The following is an 18,712-nucleotide window of genomic DNA, read 5'->3' on the forward strand; positions in this document are numbered from 1 at the left end:
CATTTTTTGACAGGCCGACCTCAGTGTTTTTGGATAAAGGGAGGGACGGATTCGTTACCAACATCATGTTGGAAGACATTCAAAGGTTAAAAGGCAATTGGTAAACTTGGTCACATAAAGAAGTTCTGCAGAAAGTGTTGGATATTTAGAAGTCCAACCACGGAGGATCTCAACAGCAAGCTCATGTCGCAGAGCATTCCTGAAGAGAAGAGGGCAGCCTTCTATGTATTCCTATCTAAATGACCTGCAGATTATGCCAAGTCTTCTGTAGAGTATTTAGTAGAATGACCATTAAGGGAGGGTATTAAAGTAATATCTTATATGCTAGTGCAAGATTTGTTGCATCATCATCCAAGACTTATCTTAAATGTTAATGCAAGATTTGTTGTGATGTTTAATGAGTGATGCAAGCTCCTATGAGCCATAGACTTATATTTTTAGTTTGGATATTTGTTTTGATGCCATGGATCTCATAATCCATGAGACTGTATACATTTGACTATACTTATAATTTATATAAACAACAATGTTGTTTCCTTAAGCTAAAAATTAAAATTCACTATTATATTTATGTGATAAACATATACTTGGGTATTGTTGATGTGTCTAAAGTCGCATCGCTGCAAACTCCATTCAGCCAACGCAGAATAAAAATGCTAAGAATCCTATCCTCTCTTGAGATAAGGAAATCCCTAATGCTGTGTTAATTCGATCAAATGGGGATGACCTCAATGTTTCAGTTGTCAGTTCTTGACTGTAGGATAGCTTAGTAGTTGATGTGTTTTACTGGAAACACAAAAGGAGACTTACGGTTAGACGGAATTGGTTTCGTACAGGTTCCCTAAAGTCTTACAGTCTTACCTCATCTGATTTGCTTCTAATTGATGTTATTTCAGCTTGACTGGCAGACTTCTTTAATAAAAAAGGAAAAAAGGAGGGATAAGGATAAAGAATGAATAAGAACAACTAACTAATTTAACTAAGACAGCATATTTCAACACATAGACGGAAGTCTTAAAATAACTAGAAATTACTTTGCCAGCCAATTAGCACAACTAGGTAAAAAACCAGTGCAATCATCTAAGGATTTTGAATTTTCAAGCTACTAAATACAAATGATGGACTCTGACACCCATTCATCCAAATCTAATAACCGAACTCAGCACAAAAGGGGCTCAGACTAACCATGCAGAGGAAACAATAATCAACTATTTCCTAATGGTATGAACCAAGATTTTCCATCAAATACATGCATAAATAACTGTCTGAAAGTAAATACAGTTGCAGAAATATGAAATAAATGGAGAAGAGGACCATGCACTCACAGTAAAACAGACAACTTTAACATCCATTAAATTTTGTATATATTTCGCCGGAGTTTTTGCAACAAAGGAGAAACTAACTCCTTTATATAGAGTTCCCAAAAATGGATGAATGGCCAAGATTAAACTTAAACAAGTGAGCCAGATTCATCCTCTATCAAACTGTCCATACCCATAAATGGGAGGCAAAATATCAACAACAAAAGGAGAAACAATAACTACCAAAAAGGTAATCAATAACTACCCAAAAAGCTGCTCCAAAAAGTGCACATGCACAGAGCTCAAGATTTACAATTGTTTTGGTAGTTAGGAATGAACTTTATGTCTGAAAAGTGCTTTTTAAGATTTAAAAAGAAACTTATATTTTAGGAAAACACTTTCTCCTTCCTGTTGTGGACCCTTTTTCCAAAAATTCATCCTCGTTGTGCAGATATTCCTTCCAGATATCCAGACCTGCTGTACGCTCTACCCGAACATATTCCTGAAATCTGATGCATAGCTGGAACAGCACCATGCTTGGAGGCATAGGAGGATGGTGTATTTTATATTGCATACCTTCCAAGTGGCGATTTACATGCTTCAACCCATCCTTCTAGTCTGACCGATGAGCCTCAAAACTTAATATGTCTGTATGCAGCCCACTGGCAAATTCTAGGTCCTCCATGGAGTATGCGACCTTATCAATTCTCAATCTATCCTCCCAGCTTGGTTGCACTTGATTGTCGGACAAACTATTCTTCCAGCCAAAAACCATTGATCGGAGGATCTTTCCACCAAGATCCCTCATGTTTTTCAAAATTTCCTCGCACTCTTGCTCTTTATTAATGGTATCTTTTGTATCATTCTTCATGTTGGCAGTCTAGTACCACTCCTTGAAAGTGTTGATATCATAGGGATCCAGGATAGCAAACAATGTGGGAATCTAAGTGTGTCCAGAAAAGAGCTCTTATGAGGGGAAGAATCGTACCAACCACCTCATGGACCTTGAAACACTCCCTCTTTACCTCAAACAAGTTGACATGAATGGTCTCTTGGTGGTGGGCCATTTCCTTTACATCTTCAATGATCCGCTCCCCCTTTTCCTTAATGTCCCGAATTCATTCCTTGATGACCTTGGCGGTATCACGTACTCCTTCAAACTCGGTTGTAGTCCTTTGTGCCAATGCCAATGGGGGAATATGGGATTCAGGGGCATGTTGCAATGGTTTCAGCAAGTGATCAATGTACCCCTCAGCTTGCTCAGCACAAACCCGGTACATGTCTCTCTCAGCAATCATATCGTCAAGCTATCTGAGCATATTCTGCACAAAATCCTTAAACTCTTCCCTTTCCTGCTCTTTGGTGGCTCGCCCTATTGGGATGGTCGTAACACTATAATCGGCCAATGCAATCTGATCCACTGGCTTATCTATAGGTGGGGTAGCGATATGAATGGTGAGGTTCCTCTGCTCATCCTTAATCATCCTGGAGTAGGTCTTGGGTTTTTTCTTACCTTTGGCCTTTATCTCTCCTATGCGAGAGAAAATATCCTCCAGGTTGATAGGTGGCTTGACAGCTGCTTTCCGTTGTGAACGAGCAATTAACCAGTCTTGAGGGATGGTCTATCCGGATGTTATTGCCAAATTCCCACTCTGTTCCTTGGAGGTTTCAGCTAGCTCACTGCCTATCTGCAATTGATCGGTCATAGAAGGAACGTATGCAGTATCCAATCCCTTACTTATGGCTGAGTTTTCCCCTACCTCGTTGAACAACTGTCGGGTATCCCCTTGTGATGGTTGCTCTTCAGTTTTGTCAGGCTCCTGGGTCTCATCCCCCTTTTGTTCTCCCTCAATGATGGTGTCATCTTTGTCGGCGCTATTCAATTGCAATTCATGTCGACTTCCCTACGTGAGCTCATGCTTACTAGCCTCTTGATTAGGTGCAATTTCTCCCTCCTCAACTTGATTTCTAGGTTCATCGAAGCCAACGACCCTTACCTTTGCATCTTGTTCTTCTTGTACCTGAGGATTATTTGCCTCGAACACATCAACATCACTCTGTGAAGGCGGAGCAAGTATATAGCCAAGTTCAACTACATCATCCTCCGAACTGGGGTCTTTGGATGACGAACTAACTTTCGGCCTCCTGATAGGGATCTTTTCTCTTCTGGTTCTTTTTGATGTCCGAGTCCCTCTATTGGCTCTTGCTTTCTTCCTCTTTTTTCCAGGTTTCCCAACCTCTTCCTTTGGTGCACTTGAGGTTTCTTCATCCTCCGAAGACTGGGAATCGAGATTGCCCATCAGATTGTATGTAAATTGAATCCCCTCATGGGTCAGTTTCTCGATTTGCTAGGATAACCAATGATCGGTATACCTTCTTGGAGCCTCCATGACTGCCTCAAAATCAATAATTGGATCTTCAGTCCAATCAATACCTAGCAAGAGGTATTTAACCGCCTCAAATTCTTGTACTTGCAAGCAATTACCATAATCAGTCACTTGATCTAGGACTTGGCGGTACTCATAAAGCCGCATTTGCTGGACACTTAGCCTAGAATACTCACGTCGTCGGACCTCATAGTCATCGAAACAATTGCTCCAATAATCCTCAATTGATGCCTTCGCCCTATAGCACCTGCCATAGGCCCTCTTTGCCAGTTTATCATGATCGAAGCACTCCCTAGGAAAATGTTCCTATAGGCCATAGGACGCTAATTCAGCAAACGACTCCTCAGCTTGCACTGAATTTTTTAAATGCACACTGAAGGCACCCAAGATCATGGGGAAGGTGAATCTCGTCTGATTCTTATCTTTGAGTAGGCTGCCTGCTGGGTGTGCCTATCTTGCAACCTCCATAAGGACTATTTTGTCTGTTGGATAGCGTGGAAGTCGGAATGGTGCTCCCTCAGAGCCTGCTATCCTGATGTAAGTGAACCTAGGGAATTGGATAAACCATGCACCATATTTTTGTATCAAAATGGTAGCCTGCTCTGAAAGCCTTATGTGCAATCTCCCTTGCATCAACCTGACTAGGCGCATTGTAACGGCATCATTGACATGCTCATACTGACCAATTGCGTAAGCAATATTATTCTTTTCTCTTTGAGCTATGTCATAATAATGCAGTTGAGGGTAGCATTCATACAGCTTCACTTGATTCAGTCCATTCCCGATCTCACCTTTCTTGATTAACCCTGTCAGTGGCTGGTGTCGAGTAAACATGTAAATCAGGGAGGAAGTCATGGTGAAGTACTTCTTTTCTTCAAGCTCGACCAGCTGTGTATGGATATTGTCACTGATGATCTGAGCCCAGTCGAATTTGGACTTCCCGACAAAGACCTATTCAGTAAAGTAGAACATCCATTCCTCAAAAAAATAAGATTGAGGGAGTCCCATAACCCGGCTGAGTAAGATGACCATATCGCCATACTCATTATAAAAATCACTTATGGGGGTCTTTTTACTGATCCTAATGCTTGGGGGCCTCCTTTCCTTGTACCATTCTTCGTTTATCAATGTCTTGCATTTAGCAGGATTCATGTGATAAGCAACCTACGCCTCATCAATAGTTGTAGCAACAGGATTATTGGGAAATGGGATATCAAATGCCTCCCCAATGGCCTCAAGTGTGAAATCAGCTAGCACCATATTTTCTAGGACCACTAATCTGGTTTTTGGCTGATAATGTCTAGCAGCCTCAACTACTAGTTCATAATTTTGCACAAACGGAGGGAAACTTGTTGCCTGAGCAATACCACTCTCCATCATTCGCCTGGGCTTGCCATAGGCATTTGGAGAGTATACCCTGTTCCTGAAATCCCGAATGTCTATGTGGCCCAAATCAGTATCACCTATGTTCTCCCATATGCTCTGGACTTTCGAATCCCTAATTCCTCCTTTTTGGTATTTGTACTTCATTTTCTCGCCTCTATGGGGAATGTTTGACTTGGAAACCCGAGATGTTCCAGTTGCACCAGGTGTCTTCGAGGATTCTACCACCGATCTAGGCATTTATCCTGCACAGCGGACATAGATTACGAGACGAGATGAAGGAAGCGAACGGGTTAGCCAAAACAGAGGACGATGTTAGCGTATAAAACCAATGATCAAATCGAATTCGAAAAAGCATGACCCTTCAATAAAAGAGCTTGATTAATTGGAAATGAAATGCTAAGAAATAGGAAACTAAGTTGGTTCTGTTTAAAAATTTGCTACTTGGAGTGGGTTCCAAAAAGTGCCACTTCGGACCAATTATGACAGTACGGGCAAATGCTCAATTTTGCAACTCAAGGCTCGGATGTTTTAATGATTGCCAATTTTCACACTTGGAGAAGAGTTTTGCCTAAGTTCAATTTTTGAGATATTCAAAATTTCTCTGAGTCTTAATTTTATTTTAACAGTCAATTTGCCTAGCCGGCTTTGCTTTTGCGTGCTCTACTTGATACCTTTTAAAAAGAAAATTATGATCTACAAAATTTCACCATCTGATTAATTCTCCATCATCTGTTTAAACCAAAGAAACGGGACTCGGACTCGGCTCGGACTCAGACTCGAGACTTGGAGTCAAACTTGGCTTCAGACTCGGTTGAACTCGGGAAAGTGAAAAACTCAAGAAATTTAGAGATTTTTAAAGATTTAAAACTTGTTTCAGGCACCCTTTATTGAATACACCTTAAAGACACAATAACATCATCAAACTCAGCTCATTTGATTACATACACAAGTATACATCAATCACATAAGCATAAACGCAAATTGTAGCTGAAGGAAATAACAAACATAGATATATAAATATTGTCAAATGTATACAATGTTACAAAACTCATGGAATAAAAAATCCATGTCATCGTATGATCATCATCAAATGTTTCATACAAATACCAAAGGTAAATACAACTACAAGCCTATGGCTCGGAGGAGCTAGCACGGCTGCACCCTCCGGCCTTGGCCCCCTGCGAAGGCGTCTAAGGTCCTAGATGATTCGACAACCATAGCCGCTCCCAGTGACACCATACCATGCTCACCAACTTCAGGAACATCCGTGTCACTATCTGCCTCTGAATCTCCTATCTGTGCTCGTGCTCTTTGCTCCTCCTCTGCCATGGCTACAATCTTAGGCTCTATATCTACCTAGTCGATCCAATCAGTGTCAAACTTGGAGGTTAAATTTTCCCTACTTCTATCGACGCAGTTTCCCCCCATATTTTTCGACGGGGGTTTGGGGGCAGCACCCCCAAGGTGGGTACAAGGGGCATTGCATTGGGTGTTATTTTTCTATTGGCTGACATGTTGTAACTCTAATTTTTCTCATTCTCAGGCGGAGGTTGTAATAATCACTTTTTGAAAATTTGATTTTCGGGCTAGATCACAGACATACTAAAGGACCCAAGTGGAAGTTGATAAACCAATAATGATCACGTAGATTTATTTTTAGTAGCTTTTGTTTGGACATCCAAGAAGACTAGTAATTTCTTGCATCATGATATTGTAAATGGCATCCAAAATCTGCTTGACTTTGCTCGTTTTCTTTCTCCATGCTGATAGTGAGATTTGATAATCGTGGACCAATAATTTAGAAAATTCTAATGTTTGTAACATGCAAGATGAGAAGAGAAATCTTCCATAGTGTTTTCACACTAAATGATGCATTGAGACCATAATTACAAAACTCGGACTTGCCTTGGAATTGGAAAACTGATTAATTTGGAGCGCCCAAACTCGGACTTAGCGCCCAAACTCCGCAAATTGATAAAATGATGAAGGATATAGATTCTCAAGGATTTAAAACTTTTTTCATGTGCCCTTTAATAAATAAACTTTAAAGAAACAATAAACTAATTAATATAGGCTACTTTGATCATGTACCTGTTGTGTGTTGCACACGCTCCTTGTCGCCGACAGGGTCCCACTTGTTTCTTTTCTAGTTTTCGTCTCGCCCGGTGTAGGATTCTTGGATTTTTCTCCGCCATTTTGAAGCGCATCAGGTAATAGTGAAGCAATGATCCTGCAGGAGAGTGACCCCACCCGTTTCCTCTAGTCTTGAGGAGTTCGTAAGAGGTCAGGAATGATCTCGTCCATGATGAGAGGATTGAATCAGCCCGTGCAGCAAATGGGGCGTCCGTAAGTTTTAAGTCGAAGGCCAGGGGGTTAATTTGCAGAGAGTCTCGCCATCTGAAATGTTCAAGATTTCTTCCAAGGGAGACTAGTTTTAGCATAAGCCTGAAAATCGGCTAAATAGGCAATGATCCTGTAGGAGAGTGAGCCCGCCCGTTTCCTCTAGTCTTGAGGAGTCTGTAAGAGGTCAGGAATGATCTCGTCCATGATGAGAGGATTGAATCAGCCCGTGCAGGAGATGGGGCGTCTGTAAGTTTTAAGTCACAATGATCTTGCAGGAGAGTGAGCCCGCCCGTTTCCTCTAGTCTCGAGGAGTTCGTAAGAGGTCAGGAATGATCTCGTCCATGATGAGAGGATTGAATCAGTGATTTTGGATAAATTAAGTATAGGAAATAATAATACAAATGATAATGCATACTAGACACAATAGTAAAATATATCTTTATTCGCACATGAAATTATTACAGAGCAGAAGACCAAAGATGGTCGGCCAAGGATTATAATTAATCTGACTATACCATACTACCTTCTTTGGCAGTACACAACATATTTAAAGGACCCGACAATAGCCAAGAGGAACACAACCGTCAACCAACTGACACATTAACTACCTAAGAGTGAAAACCCACTTAATACAAACAATTAATACATTGGCAGATAACAAATATTATCAAACATAAAGATAGGAATTTTATGCCGACTACAAGCCTCCTCCTTATAAACTAGCATTTGATCCTCTTTTTCCAAACAAAGTGTTTTTTCTTATTTTTCAAGCTGGAAGTGTGGCATGATTCATTATATTGCAAGAATGGCAGAATACTAGAGAGTCGTCATACTCAATTTTCTACACCCATACACTGAATTTAGAGGATAAGGTAAACTAGGTAGCGAGAACTTGGTTTTTCTCAACAAGCACACAAGATCTTGCAAATAACAAGCATTTAATGAATTTTGTAATCTTATCAATACCACTATATTGCCCAAAAGAATTGGATATAATCTTGAAAATCTTTTCATTCCTAAACTCCAAGGGAAACCTAAAAAACGAACCCAAACAAGAAACAAAAATATTTCCTTCCGAGGGTTGAAACCAAGAGACCAATTTTGGATCCAAAGACCATTCAATCCCATAAACCATGGTCCATCAAGCAGGATCCTAAAGCAATCCTCCTAAGAAGAAAAAGAAAAAAGGGGAAAAACATTCAACATTGCAAAAACTTGAACCTTGCCTCTAATTTTCCATACACGAAGGATCCAATTTCTGATAGCAACAATATTGGGATGATTACCACAGAATCTGCCAATTAGAAAACTCTTCAGCCAAGCATTTGACTCAACCAAAAGTGAATCAAGAACATCTATTTGGATATGCACTTCCTCCCAAACCGAACCACCCTCGTTAGAATTCCCAACAACAAGAGGGGAAGTAAACTCCCATCCTTCTCAACATTCTCCAAAGAAGAAACAACATCCACACCACAGTCCTCCAACTCATAGAGAACATCCGAATCCCTAGGGATAGCATTAGGAGGAGAAAAAACAGCATCATCCCACTGAAACACCCACTCAATCGCCAAAGAAGAAGCAGCATCCACCTACAAAAACCTATGGCACACAACTTGGAGGCCAAAAACCCTTTTCTCAAACCCAAAAAAGGATCACCAGCATTCACCTCCACCTCAACCTCTCCTACAAACTTTTTCTGCTTTAATCAGGTTTACAAGAGGATATCTAGGAAGAGTTCATCCTCCCCACATTAGGATCATCCACAGGGTCAATAGCTCTAGCTCAATCAAAAGGAGAGAAAACCCCATTAGAAGGAGAAGGAAAATTCTTTCCATTTCCCACCGATCATAAGGATCAGCTCCATAAAGACCACCAACAACCTCTCAGTAGCCTCAGCACCAAAAGAAATCTCTAAAAGAGGGTATTGAGCACCCCATTCCCCATATCTTCCTCATGGTCAGCCTCATCCTTTTCGTCCATTACCAACTTAGAACCTGTTGTCGTTGTGGAAGCCCTCACAGGGCTTTCCATACAGCAAGCCCTAACCGCCTTTGCACTAGCACTCACTCCCATCAACCTCATAATTTCTCTATCAAAGTATATGTTGACTGCTATGTTGAAGATAAAGCTCATTATTTTTGAGCCCTCATTATTCTCAGTACATTGACCAGTGGAATGAGTTATTCAATGTATCAGACTAGTTTTTGGAGTCCAATTACAAGAAATCATTTTGAAAAGTTTGATATGTCTTGTCTGATTAAAGACAATGGACATAAATGAAACATCTGTATTTCTTCTTTGTTTACTGTCATCTAGAATTAATAGTTTTCTAATCAGATTATAAAATAAAAGCATAAAAAATGTGTACCTAATATTACTTTGGTATTGTACAATAAACAGCCATAGCTATAAGAGTATAACCCCCATAACACAATATAAAACAGAAACCCATAGGAATCTTCATCACTGTAAAAAGAGTCCATAGAACTATTAGCAATCATGAAGTTACTAATATGAAGTCTAATAAAATTCTTTGGAGAATGGCCAAGGGTGAAAGAATCTAGTAGAGTTATGACAGATAGCAAAGTATTCTGCCTACTAATATCCAAAGTTCATAATCACCCAGAAATTATTGGTATACTAGGAATGCAAGCTCGTCCATGTAACTAGAGCTGTGAATGAGGTAAGCAATTGTCTAATCAAAATTGTATTGGCTGTATCTACACCACTGTATCATTCAAGTTATTCAGAACTAGATAACTAACATTCAAAATAGATAAATTTATTCAAACACTAGTCAAAATGAGACCTGATCTCCTGTCTCCTTCCTTAATGACTCCAAGTAAAGCTTTGCCAATTGCCATAGATCCTCTTGAGCACCTTCATCATTCAGAAATTCTAATTCTGGAAGCAATAATTCTACCTGTAGACAAAAAAAATCATTATTCAATAAGCTATTCTCTCATACTAGCTGAAAATAGAACGAATTAACTAATGGTTCTTTTCTATTCTAACTATAACTCTTTTACATAATCCTCATCTCCAAACTAAAAAGAAAACAAGCCATTTCCAAATTATGTAAAATGTAATCCATTTTTCAACAAATCATGTTCTGTTTTTGGATATCTATGTGGAAAATTAATATAATAAGCATTAAGTGAAACCATACCCATGGAAAACCCAGTGCAATAATCAATCAGCATGGGATGAGCTCAATTCAATCATAAACATATAATAGTGAATTTTTTTGCTTCAAAATGAGTCTAAGGGCATAGTAACACAAAGCCATATCACACTTTACGACCATTGAACCAACAATCAACCATAATCATTTGAGGATTATAGGGAGATTAAATTTTAACAATATATTATGTAATTAAAATGTAATCTTGTTGAGAATATAATGTTCCTGGTGGAAAAACATGGCAGATATGGGAAAGTTTTCCAAGTTTCTGTTGTGACCTATTTCACACATCGCCCCATTGCAAATGGGGACCCCCAGTAGTTTTGTCTTAGCTCTGCAATTTCATGAGTCTTTATTTTCGAGAGTTTAGAGTTAGAGTTTTTCAGGAGTCATCCGAGCCAAATAGAGAAACCATGCCCCGATCAGTCTCTAGTCATTGCTAAAGCACTTAGAAGGGCCGAAGAACGAAGATCGCAATTGCTTAGGGTCAATTCTGACACCTTTCTATTGTTAAGGAATTCTGCTTATTTTGCTTTTTTTGCTTTTTTCTGCTTTCTTAATTTTTGGCACTTGGGGACCAATCCAGGAAGCAACTTTTTTTGGCTTGCTTTTTGCTTTTTTGCTTTTTGCTTTTTTCTGCTTTTTTGAAAGTAGCCCTAGGATTGGGTCCCTCAAGTCATAGCAACAACATTCATGTCTTTAGAATCAAAAAAATTGTCTCCAAGTGTTTAAAGCAAGGTAAAATCTCCAGATGGGGTTTTGATCCGTAAGATCCAGATAAGCATGCAAGGTTGGACAAGAAAATCCACTGAAAATCTTTGCCAGGAATGAGTTTGAATGAAGATGGCAAAAGAATGGATGGTGGATCATGTGCCAAGTCCGCCCTACACATGGCTCATCAACCTCCAAGTCTGCCCAAGGGAGAATGACCAATGTCTTGGAAACAGTGAAGTCCGCCCAAGCATGTCTAAAGACTTAGCAAGTCCGCCCACATCAATGGCAAGAAAAGTATGAACTCCACCCTCCTTTGGCACAACATCAATGAAGTTCGCCCACATCAATGTCCGACACAAGGTAAAGTCCGCCCAAGAGGTTAAATGTTTAAACATCCACCAAGTCCGCCTATGGCATAGACATACATGAAGCCCGCCTAGCAAGGTAAAAAGCATGTCCAAACATTCACAAAGTCCGCCATGCTAAGTTAGCAAAATGGCTAGACAAGGGTGAAGTCCGCCATGCTAAGTTAGCAAAATGGCTAGACAAGGGTGAAGTTCGCCCTAGCACTTGGGAAAGCGTCCAAACAAAGGCCAACTCCACCATACATATGTCCAAGACATGTCTAAAGTCCGCCCAAGCATATTGGCTAATGAAGAGCAAAGTCCGCCCTCAAGTTTGACATGGCACAAGAGCCTTCAAGTTCGCCCAAAGGTGGCATAAAAGTCTCAAAGTCCGCCCTCCTAAGAAAGCAATGACCAGACTCTTGAACTTTGCCCAAGGATGGCAAAGCAAGTTTGAAGTCCGCAAAAGAGAATTTGGAGACGGCTTGAAGAGGCTAAAATCCGCCCTACACATGGCTAGACATCTACAAAGTCCGCCTAGGAGAAATTGGAGGTAGCAAGGTAAAATGGCATGAAGTTGTGAAGGCCTAACATTCATGAAGTCCACCTAGGATGGATTTGAAGGTGGTTAGCCCAAGGTGAAGTACGCTAAAGTGAAAAATAATGTTCAAATAAAGTTTGCCATGCCATTGATGGCAAATGGCTTGAAAAATAAGAAGTTTGCCTAGAACAAATTGGTATGAAGGTAATCAAGTTCTCCAAGGAAAAAGAAGAAATGGCTAAGGAAAGCAGAAAAACATGGCATGAAGCACATGAAATCCACCATGGACGAAGGTTTAATCAAGTTTGAAGTTGGAAAAATAAAACTCAACACTTAGAAAAAAATTTGAAATACTCAATTTTCCAACACAAAAAGAAATTGGAATTCGAGAGAAGAATCTAGAAGGTTCTATGCCAACTCACTTGAGGAGAAGATTAAGTTTCTATTTTGGAAGAAATAAAACAAGTCCAAGTTCGAAGAATATCAATAAAACAAAAAAACATGAAGTTTCTAAAATCGACTCCTTCAACTCTATATCTATTCAACTTGTCACTTTCAAATTCATTATCAAGTTTGAAGATTGGAGTTCGATTGTGAAGAGGTTTTCTCTCTCTCTCTCAAGGTTATGAAAGATTGATTTTTGACAAGGAATTCTTGAGGAAAGAATAAATTTTCTAAGTGAAGGACAAAGAATAAAGGGTTTTTCCTAAGTTTAAGACAGAATTTTTAGAGTTAAAGACAGATTTTCGCCAAAATCAGTCAAAAGTACATTCCAGAAGTTCAAAAATCCATATTTTTGACTGATTTCTTTCGTTCTTCTTCTGTATTGATCACTTATTTCACGAAATTTACTAAGTACTTAGCCAAATTCTTCCATTTTCAGTCTGATTTTTCACAGAAATTTAGCTTTTTGACAGGCTGAAAGTGAAATTTTAAAGCAAAAGGTCCAAAATCAAAGTTTAAAACTTTAAATTTTCTTGAAAAGTAATGTTGAATTTTTCATGCTTATCGCAAGTTAATGACCACCAAAGGAGGACCTTCAAGGAAGGCTCAGATGAAGTTCACCGGTAAAGGATTGCAGCTGGAATCAAAGATCAATTCCAAATGGAAAAATATCACAAATACCAACCTCGGGCACGTGGACTTCAAAGATTTTAAGAGCAGAATATAAGGGCAAGATGATTTTTGCCAACACCTATTGCTTGCTAGATGATGAGAAATGGCACTGTCCAAGAAGCTGGATTTCCACCAGCTATGGAATGTGCTAAGCTTATGGTTGAATGTGCCATACACTACAATGCCCAAGAGAGAGAAATCGTTTCACTAGATGGAAGAGTATTGGCTCATCTTGGAGAATTAGCAATTCAAGAAGCACTTGGAATACCGCATTACAATCGGACTTCCTATAAAACTAAAGAAGAAACCAGGAGACTCTATGAAGACCAGCTTGAGCTTTGTGCAACAAATGTCAATAAGTCGTGGCTAGAGAAGCCAAGGCCCAGCCTCAAGAAAGTGCCAAAGAAATTGCTTTGCAAGGACTTTAAGGAGGAATATGGTGATATTATCTTACTACTGAATAGAGTAATGGGCAGCCCTTAGGGTGCGTCATTTGAAACATAGATGTACTACTTCATTGATGAGATCACCTTAGGTGTAATAATGTTCAATTGGTCCCGAATGATCAATGATAATCTTGATGAACAACTAAAGAATTTGGAAAGGATGAAGTCTTTTTACATGAGCTCCTACATTGTCTACTTGTTGGCTAGAAATTAGAGATATACAGGACTGATTAGCAGAAGCATGGTAGGCAATGGTGAAAATGAGTTTAAGTCCTATGACTGTTATTCGTAACTACAGCTAGGCGAGAAGACCCACTTTAGAAGGGTGAATGATGCATTCTTGATTTATATCACCAAAACATTACAAGGAGGAACCCATCAGAGGCTTACTCAAGAAGCCAAGAGCCTGATAAGCAAGTATGGATCCCGGTTTATCCAGTTTCCAAGATTCACATACATAAGAGTTCAAGGAATTACCAGATATCCTTACCGACTTCCAATCTACCCTACCAATAGAATGGTCTTGCTCGAAGTCCTTAGACATTTGGAAACATATCAGGGTTTCCAAAGAACAAAGCAGAAGGTGGCCATTTCCTTTCCATTCTTCATCGGAAATAAGTTGGAGTCTTGTCCAATAGCACAGGTAGCTGAGGGTGCCAGGTTAGAAATGGAATGGTATCCATTCACATTTTACCAATCCAGGGCTGATTTCGATCCACACAATCATATTGGATTGGTGAATGGAGAAAGGTACAGACATAGGATAGACCTAGAAGATTTTTGGGCCAATATTGTAGACGAGTTTGATATCAGGAAAAGATTATGGTCGAAATTGCCAATAAGCTTGATCAGAACAACCAAACTCTTCCGTGTGTCAGATCAATTAGAGGATGATGGAGAATATGTCCAGCCTCACTTTGATGAGAGTTGGCCTCTTCCTCCTATACAATGGTCAAAACCAGAATTCGCAGATCTAACCACCTTGATGCGACAAGTTAAGTATTCACAGTGGTGGATTGATCAACAAGTCCAAGTGTTGAGGTGAAAAAATTTGACTCTTATAACTTGATGGCTGAAGTGGAGTCATATTCCTCAAATGCGGAAGCATCCCAAAATGTCGATCCAATTGAAAGTATCAACTCTCGGAAAAGGAAGGAAGCAGTTGAGGGCTCTTCGACGAAAAAAGGAAAGAAGGTTGTTAATGAGCAACCTGTTCAAAAGAAGCAAAGATCAGAGCCATCCCATTCTGCAGCCTCCAGGAACATGAATGACGTATTGACTATTGAAGATGAGCCATTGGCAAAATTGAAGATTCCTTCTCCAATCTATGAGAGAAATGTGATGTCAATCCAGCAGGAAGATGAAGAGCCACCATCTCCTACAGGCACAGAAATATTGAAATCAAATAATGAAATGGATATTCTGGGCGATCAATTTTAGGAGGGAATGATTTCTGCTCTTCGAGGAGGTCAGGATATTCCTGTTGATGTGTTTTTTATGCACATACGAACACAAAATAAAATACCCAAAAGTATCTTATCCTCTCTTGAACAAAGTTTCTCAAATGCTAAAGATTCGCTTAAGGATCACTTGAGATAACTCCAATGTGGATAAGCTCAACGGTCTAATGTGATTATGCAGGAATCACAAAGGGGACTTACGTTGAATTGTTGAATGCTTGAATTGCTGGAACTAGATCATCTGATATTGCAATCTTGTGATGCTTTTTTTATCCTAAACTAGTTTGGGTTGAAAAAAGGGCAAAAGATGAAGGGTTGAAAAGATCTATTCTAAGGCCTAAAATGTAAGAAGATGGTTGAATGATTAGATGGAATCCTACTGGGCGAGGTCTCGCCATCAACTTGAACAATTTGACACAAGCTCAGTGCAATCTGCTAAGGACATTTAAAGATATTTGAATTATTATTGTTAATGTAGATTAGATTTCTTAGTAGATAGAAATAGAGGTATCTTTTAATTTTATGTTTCACAAATGATGCTCTTACTAACCTATGAATCTTGCAGGTTGCTGCAAGTATAAAGAGGAAATAGTATATGCACACATAAAGCTGATTCACCAAGTATGATTATATTGCTGAGTGTTAAGAATGGACCGATCTTCAAAGGCATGCACTAATGGATTGTTGTTGTATACTTCTTTCAACTTTCTTCAAATATATATAAATTCGATCTTGATTGGCACTAATTGATTTCGGTGCCTCTCCAGTCATTTTGAATCCGATATATATATGAAGGAATATATGGAGACATGGCTCCGTAGAGTCATGTCCCTACGGAGACATAGAGGCATGTCTCTGCGAAGATATGCCAAAACACGCTTTATCGGATGGTTTACATTATCGGTTTTCTCAACACCAATTCACTTGCAATTAGTTTAGACAATAACCATTACAATTTGTTAAGCTGATACACAAAGAATGTTAGAAATATGAATCAGTTCAATACACTTTATCGAACAAGAATCATATTAGAATTATTAATGGTGTCGATATCATACTATGCTATCAGCATAGCATGATATCGATATTATTAATAAGAATATCGAAATCGATATTGAAGTCTGAATTATTATCAATAATATGATGATTATTGTCAGCACGATTATGATTGTATGACTGATATGAATAACAGCAATATCAAGACAAAGTCAGTCATGTATACATATATATATATACATGATAGTTATCTTGTTGTAGTTAATCATGAATTAAGACAATCAACAATCATAGTAAAAATACAAGGAAAGGATAGTAACCCAATGCTAAAGGCCGATAGGCCACTTATGCATTTGATTTCAACGATAGGAGTAATCCGACCGAAGCTACAAATCATTAACAATTATCATCAAACATTGATCACCATTCAAGTCAATGCATAAACAATGGATGTATAACAATTCGAAGTTAAGCTCATATCATTCTAGTCGACCACACAAGGCACACTTCCAATCAGCAAGAGGCTAGTGGTATGGACTAAACGGATTCCACATAAATACATTCAACAAATTCTTCCATTCAATCTAATCAACATGAAAGCAAATTGAGATGTTAAGATCATGCAAGTTGTTGAAGTAACAAATCAAATTCACCATAACTTCAATGAAATCAATTGTCCTTTACAACAAGGTTTGGCAACAATCTTTGCCTTCTCCTAATCTAACTTCTATTCTAATCTAGCTACCATCTTAGCTCTATTCACTATTCTATTCTTCAAAACTATCTATTAATCTCTTTACAAATGAAGAGCTTAAGCCTTTTATAATGCTCTCAATACAATTCAATGGATCAGATCAATGGCCGAGATTTTACAATGAAAACCCTAATTAGGGTTTGTTACAACACACTCAATTCTGGCCAATGAAATAATTACATCATTTGGACACATATCATCTCTGGAATATTCGACCAATGGATAACGGGGGTAGGTGCCTCGAAGTTTGTGCCATCATGGACGAGTCAAGTACATTGTATCTAGACGTGCTAATGTGGAACTTCTTTGATTGGTGGAGGTAGTGATTGGGATGATGACTAGGAAGCCATTTCAACTTGCACTTGTAAACTTGGTTCATCACCATGAAGGGATGTTGAAAAATATCTCTTGATGATGGAAAACATTGAGGTAGCTAAGTCCTTCCTTCATCCTCGCTTGCTTGCCTTGGGGTGATTGTATAACTTCTCCTTCTCCCTCCTTTAATTTCTTCATGTCTCCATAGTGTGGTGAGAGTTGAGATTCTTCCTTCCTTGATACCCTTGTGCTTGTTGATGAAGTTTTCTTCTTGAACTTGCATGATGGTGTAGATCTTGCAATCACCTTTCTCCTATTCCTTCAAGGTGTGGCTTTGCAATTTGCATCATCCTCCTTTTATATCTGCAAATAAAAACAGGTCTAGTATCAAATACTCGTGACATATAGATTTTACACTCATTAATATAATCTAATTTTTTATGTGTTACAAGTCTGATAGGTGGATTTGGAGAGAGAGAGTTCTCATGAACGAGCAATTGAAGTGGTTTTGTTCCTACAGAGGAGCTCTTGAAGTTCACTCCTAGTGATGTGCACATGAAGTTCGCTCCTAAACCCCTGCTCATGAAGTTCGCTCTGATTTGAGTGCACATGAAGTTCGCTCCAACCTTGCTGCTCATGAAGTGATCTTTGAACTTGCTTTTAATCTTTCATTGATGAAAATATGTCAAACTAACTTGAGGCAAGGCCTATAGAAGAATTTCACTCTGGGAGTGGAACACATGAAGTTCGCTCCACAAGGGGTGCACATGAAGTGAAGTCCGCTAACTTACCCTTCATCATCTCAAATTCAAAATTGTTCTCTCCTAAGCATGTTAAAACATCAAATCAGCTTAAGGAAATGATCTATTAGCAGTTTTGCATCTTATTTTGGGCGAATGAGACGACTTCGCTCCAAGGCTTATGCATATGAAGTTCACTCCCATCACCTCAGCACATGAAGTTCGCTCCCCTTGGCTTGGACATGAAGTTCGCTCTCCTACCTCAACACATGAAGTTCGCTCCCCTAGGCCTGAACATGAAGTTCGCTTTCCTGCTTCAAATCATGAAGTTCGCTCCTTTACCTTAAATCATGAAGTTCACTAATCTATGCCTGAGATGAAGTTCTCTCCCCTCCTTTAATTCATGAAGTTCGCTCTTGTATCCTTGAAGATGAAGTTCACTCTTGTAGGCTTGAAGATGAAGTTTGCTTTCAAACTAAAACAAACTTTCCTTCATTGTTTCATCAACTCAATCCTTAGGTTTTTTAGGTCTTCATCTACAAAAACATGTCAAACTTTCCCTATGAAGGCTTAAAATGCAAAACTCGCTCCTATCAAAGAATACATGAAGTAAATTTTGCTCTAAAGAAGTACTTGAGGTGAATTTCAAAATCAACATTCTAACTCTCCTTTGCTCACTTTC

General features: G+C 39.0%; 1 protein-coding gene across 2 annotated transcripts in view; it reads right to left on the reverse strand.

Annotated features, from left to right (window-relative positions):
* Window positions 1–18,712, reverse strand: part of LOC131069600 (uncharacterized) — a 186,753-nt gene that overhangs the window by 120,446 nt on the left and 47,595 nt on the right. For both annotated transcript variants that reach the window (XM_058005127.2, XM_058005126.2), the window contains exon 3: window positions 10,230–10,343. In XM_058005127.2, the coding sequence (XP_057861110.2) occupies window positions 10,230–10,343 (114 nt within the window). The remainder of the gene's footprint in view (window positions 1–10,229; window positions 10,344–18,712) is intronic.

This window comes from Cryptomeria japonica, chromosome 3 (assembly GCF_030272615.1).
Source record: "Cryptomeria japonica chromosome 3, Sugi_1.0, whole genome shotgun sequence".
In the NCBI taxonomy this organism is placed as follows: Eukaryota; Viridiplantae; Streptophyta; class Pinopsida; order Cupressales; family Cupressaceae; genus Cryptomeria; species Cryptomeria japonica.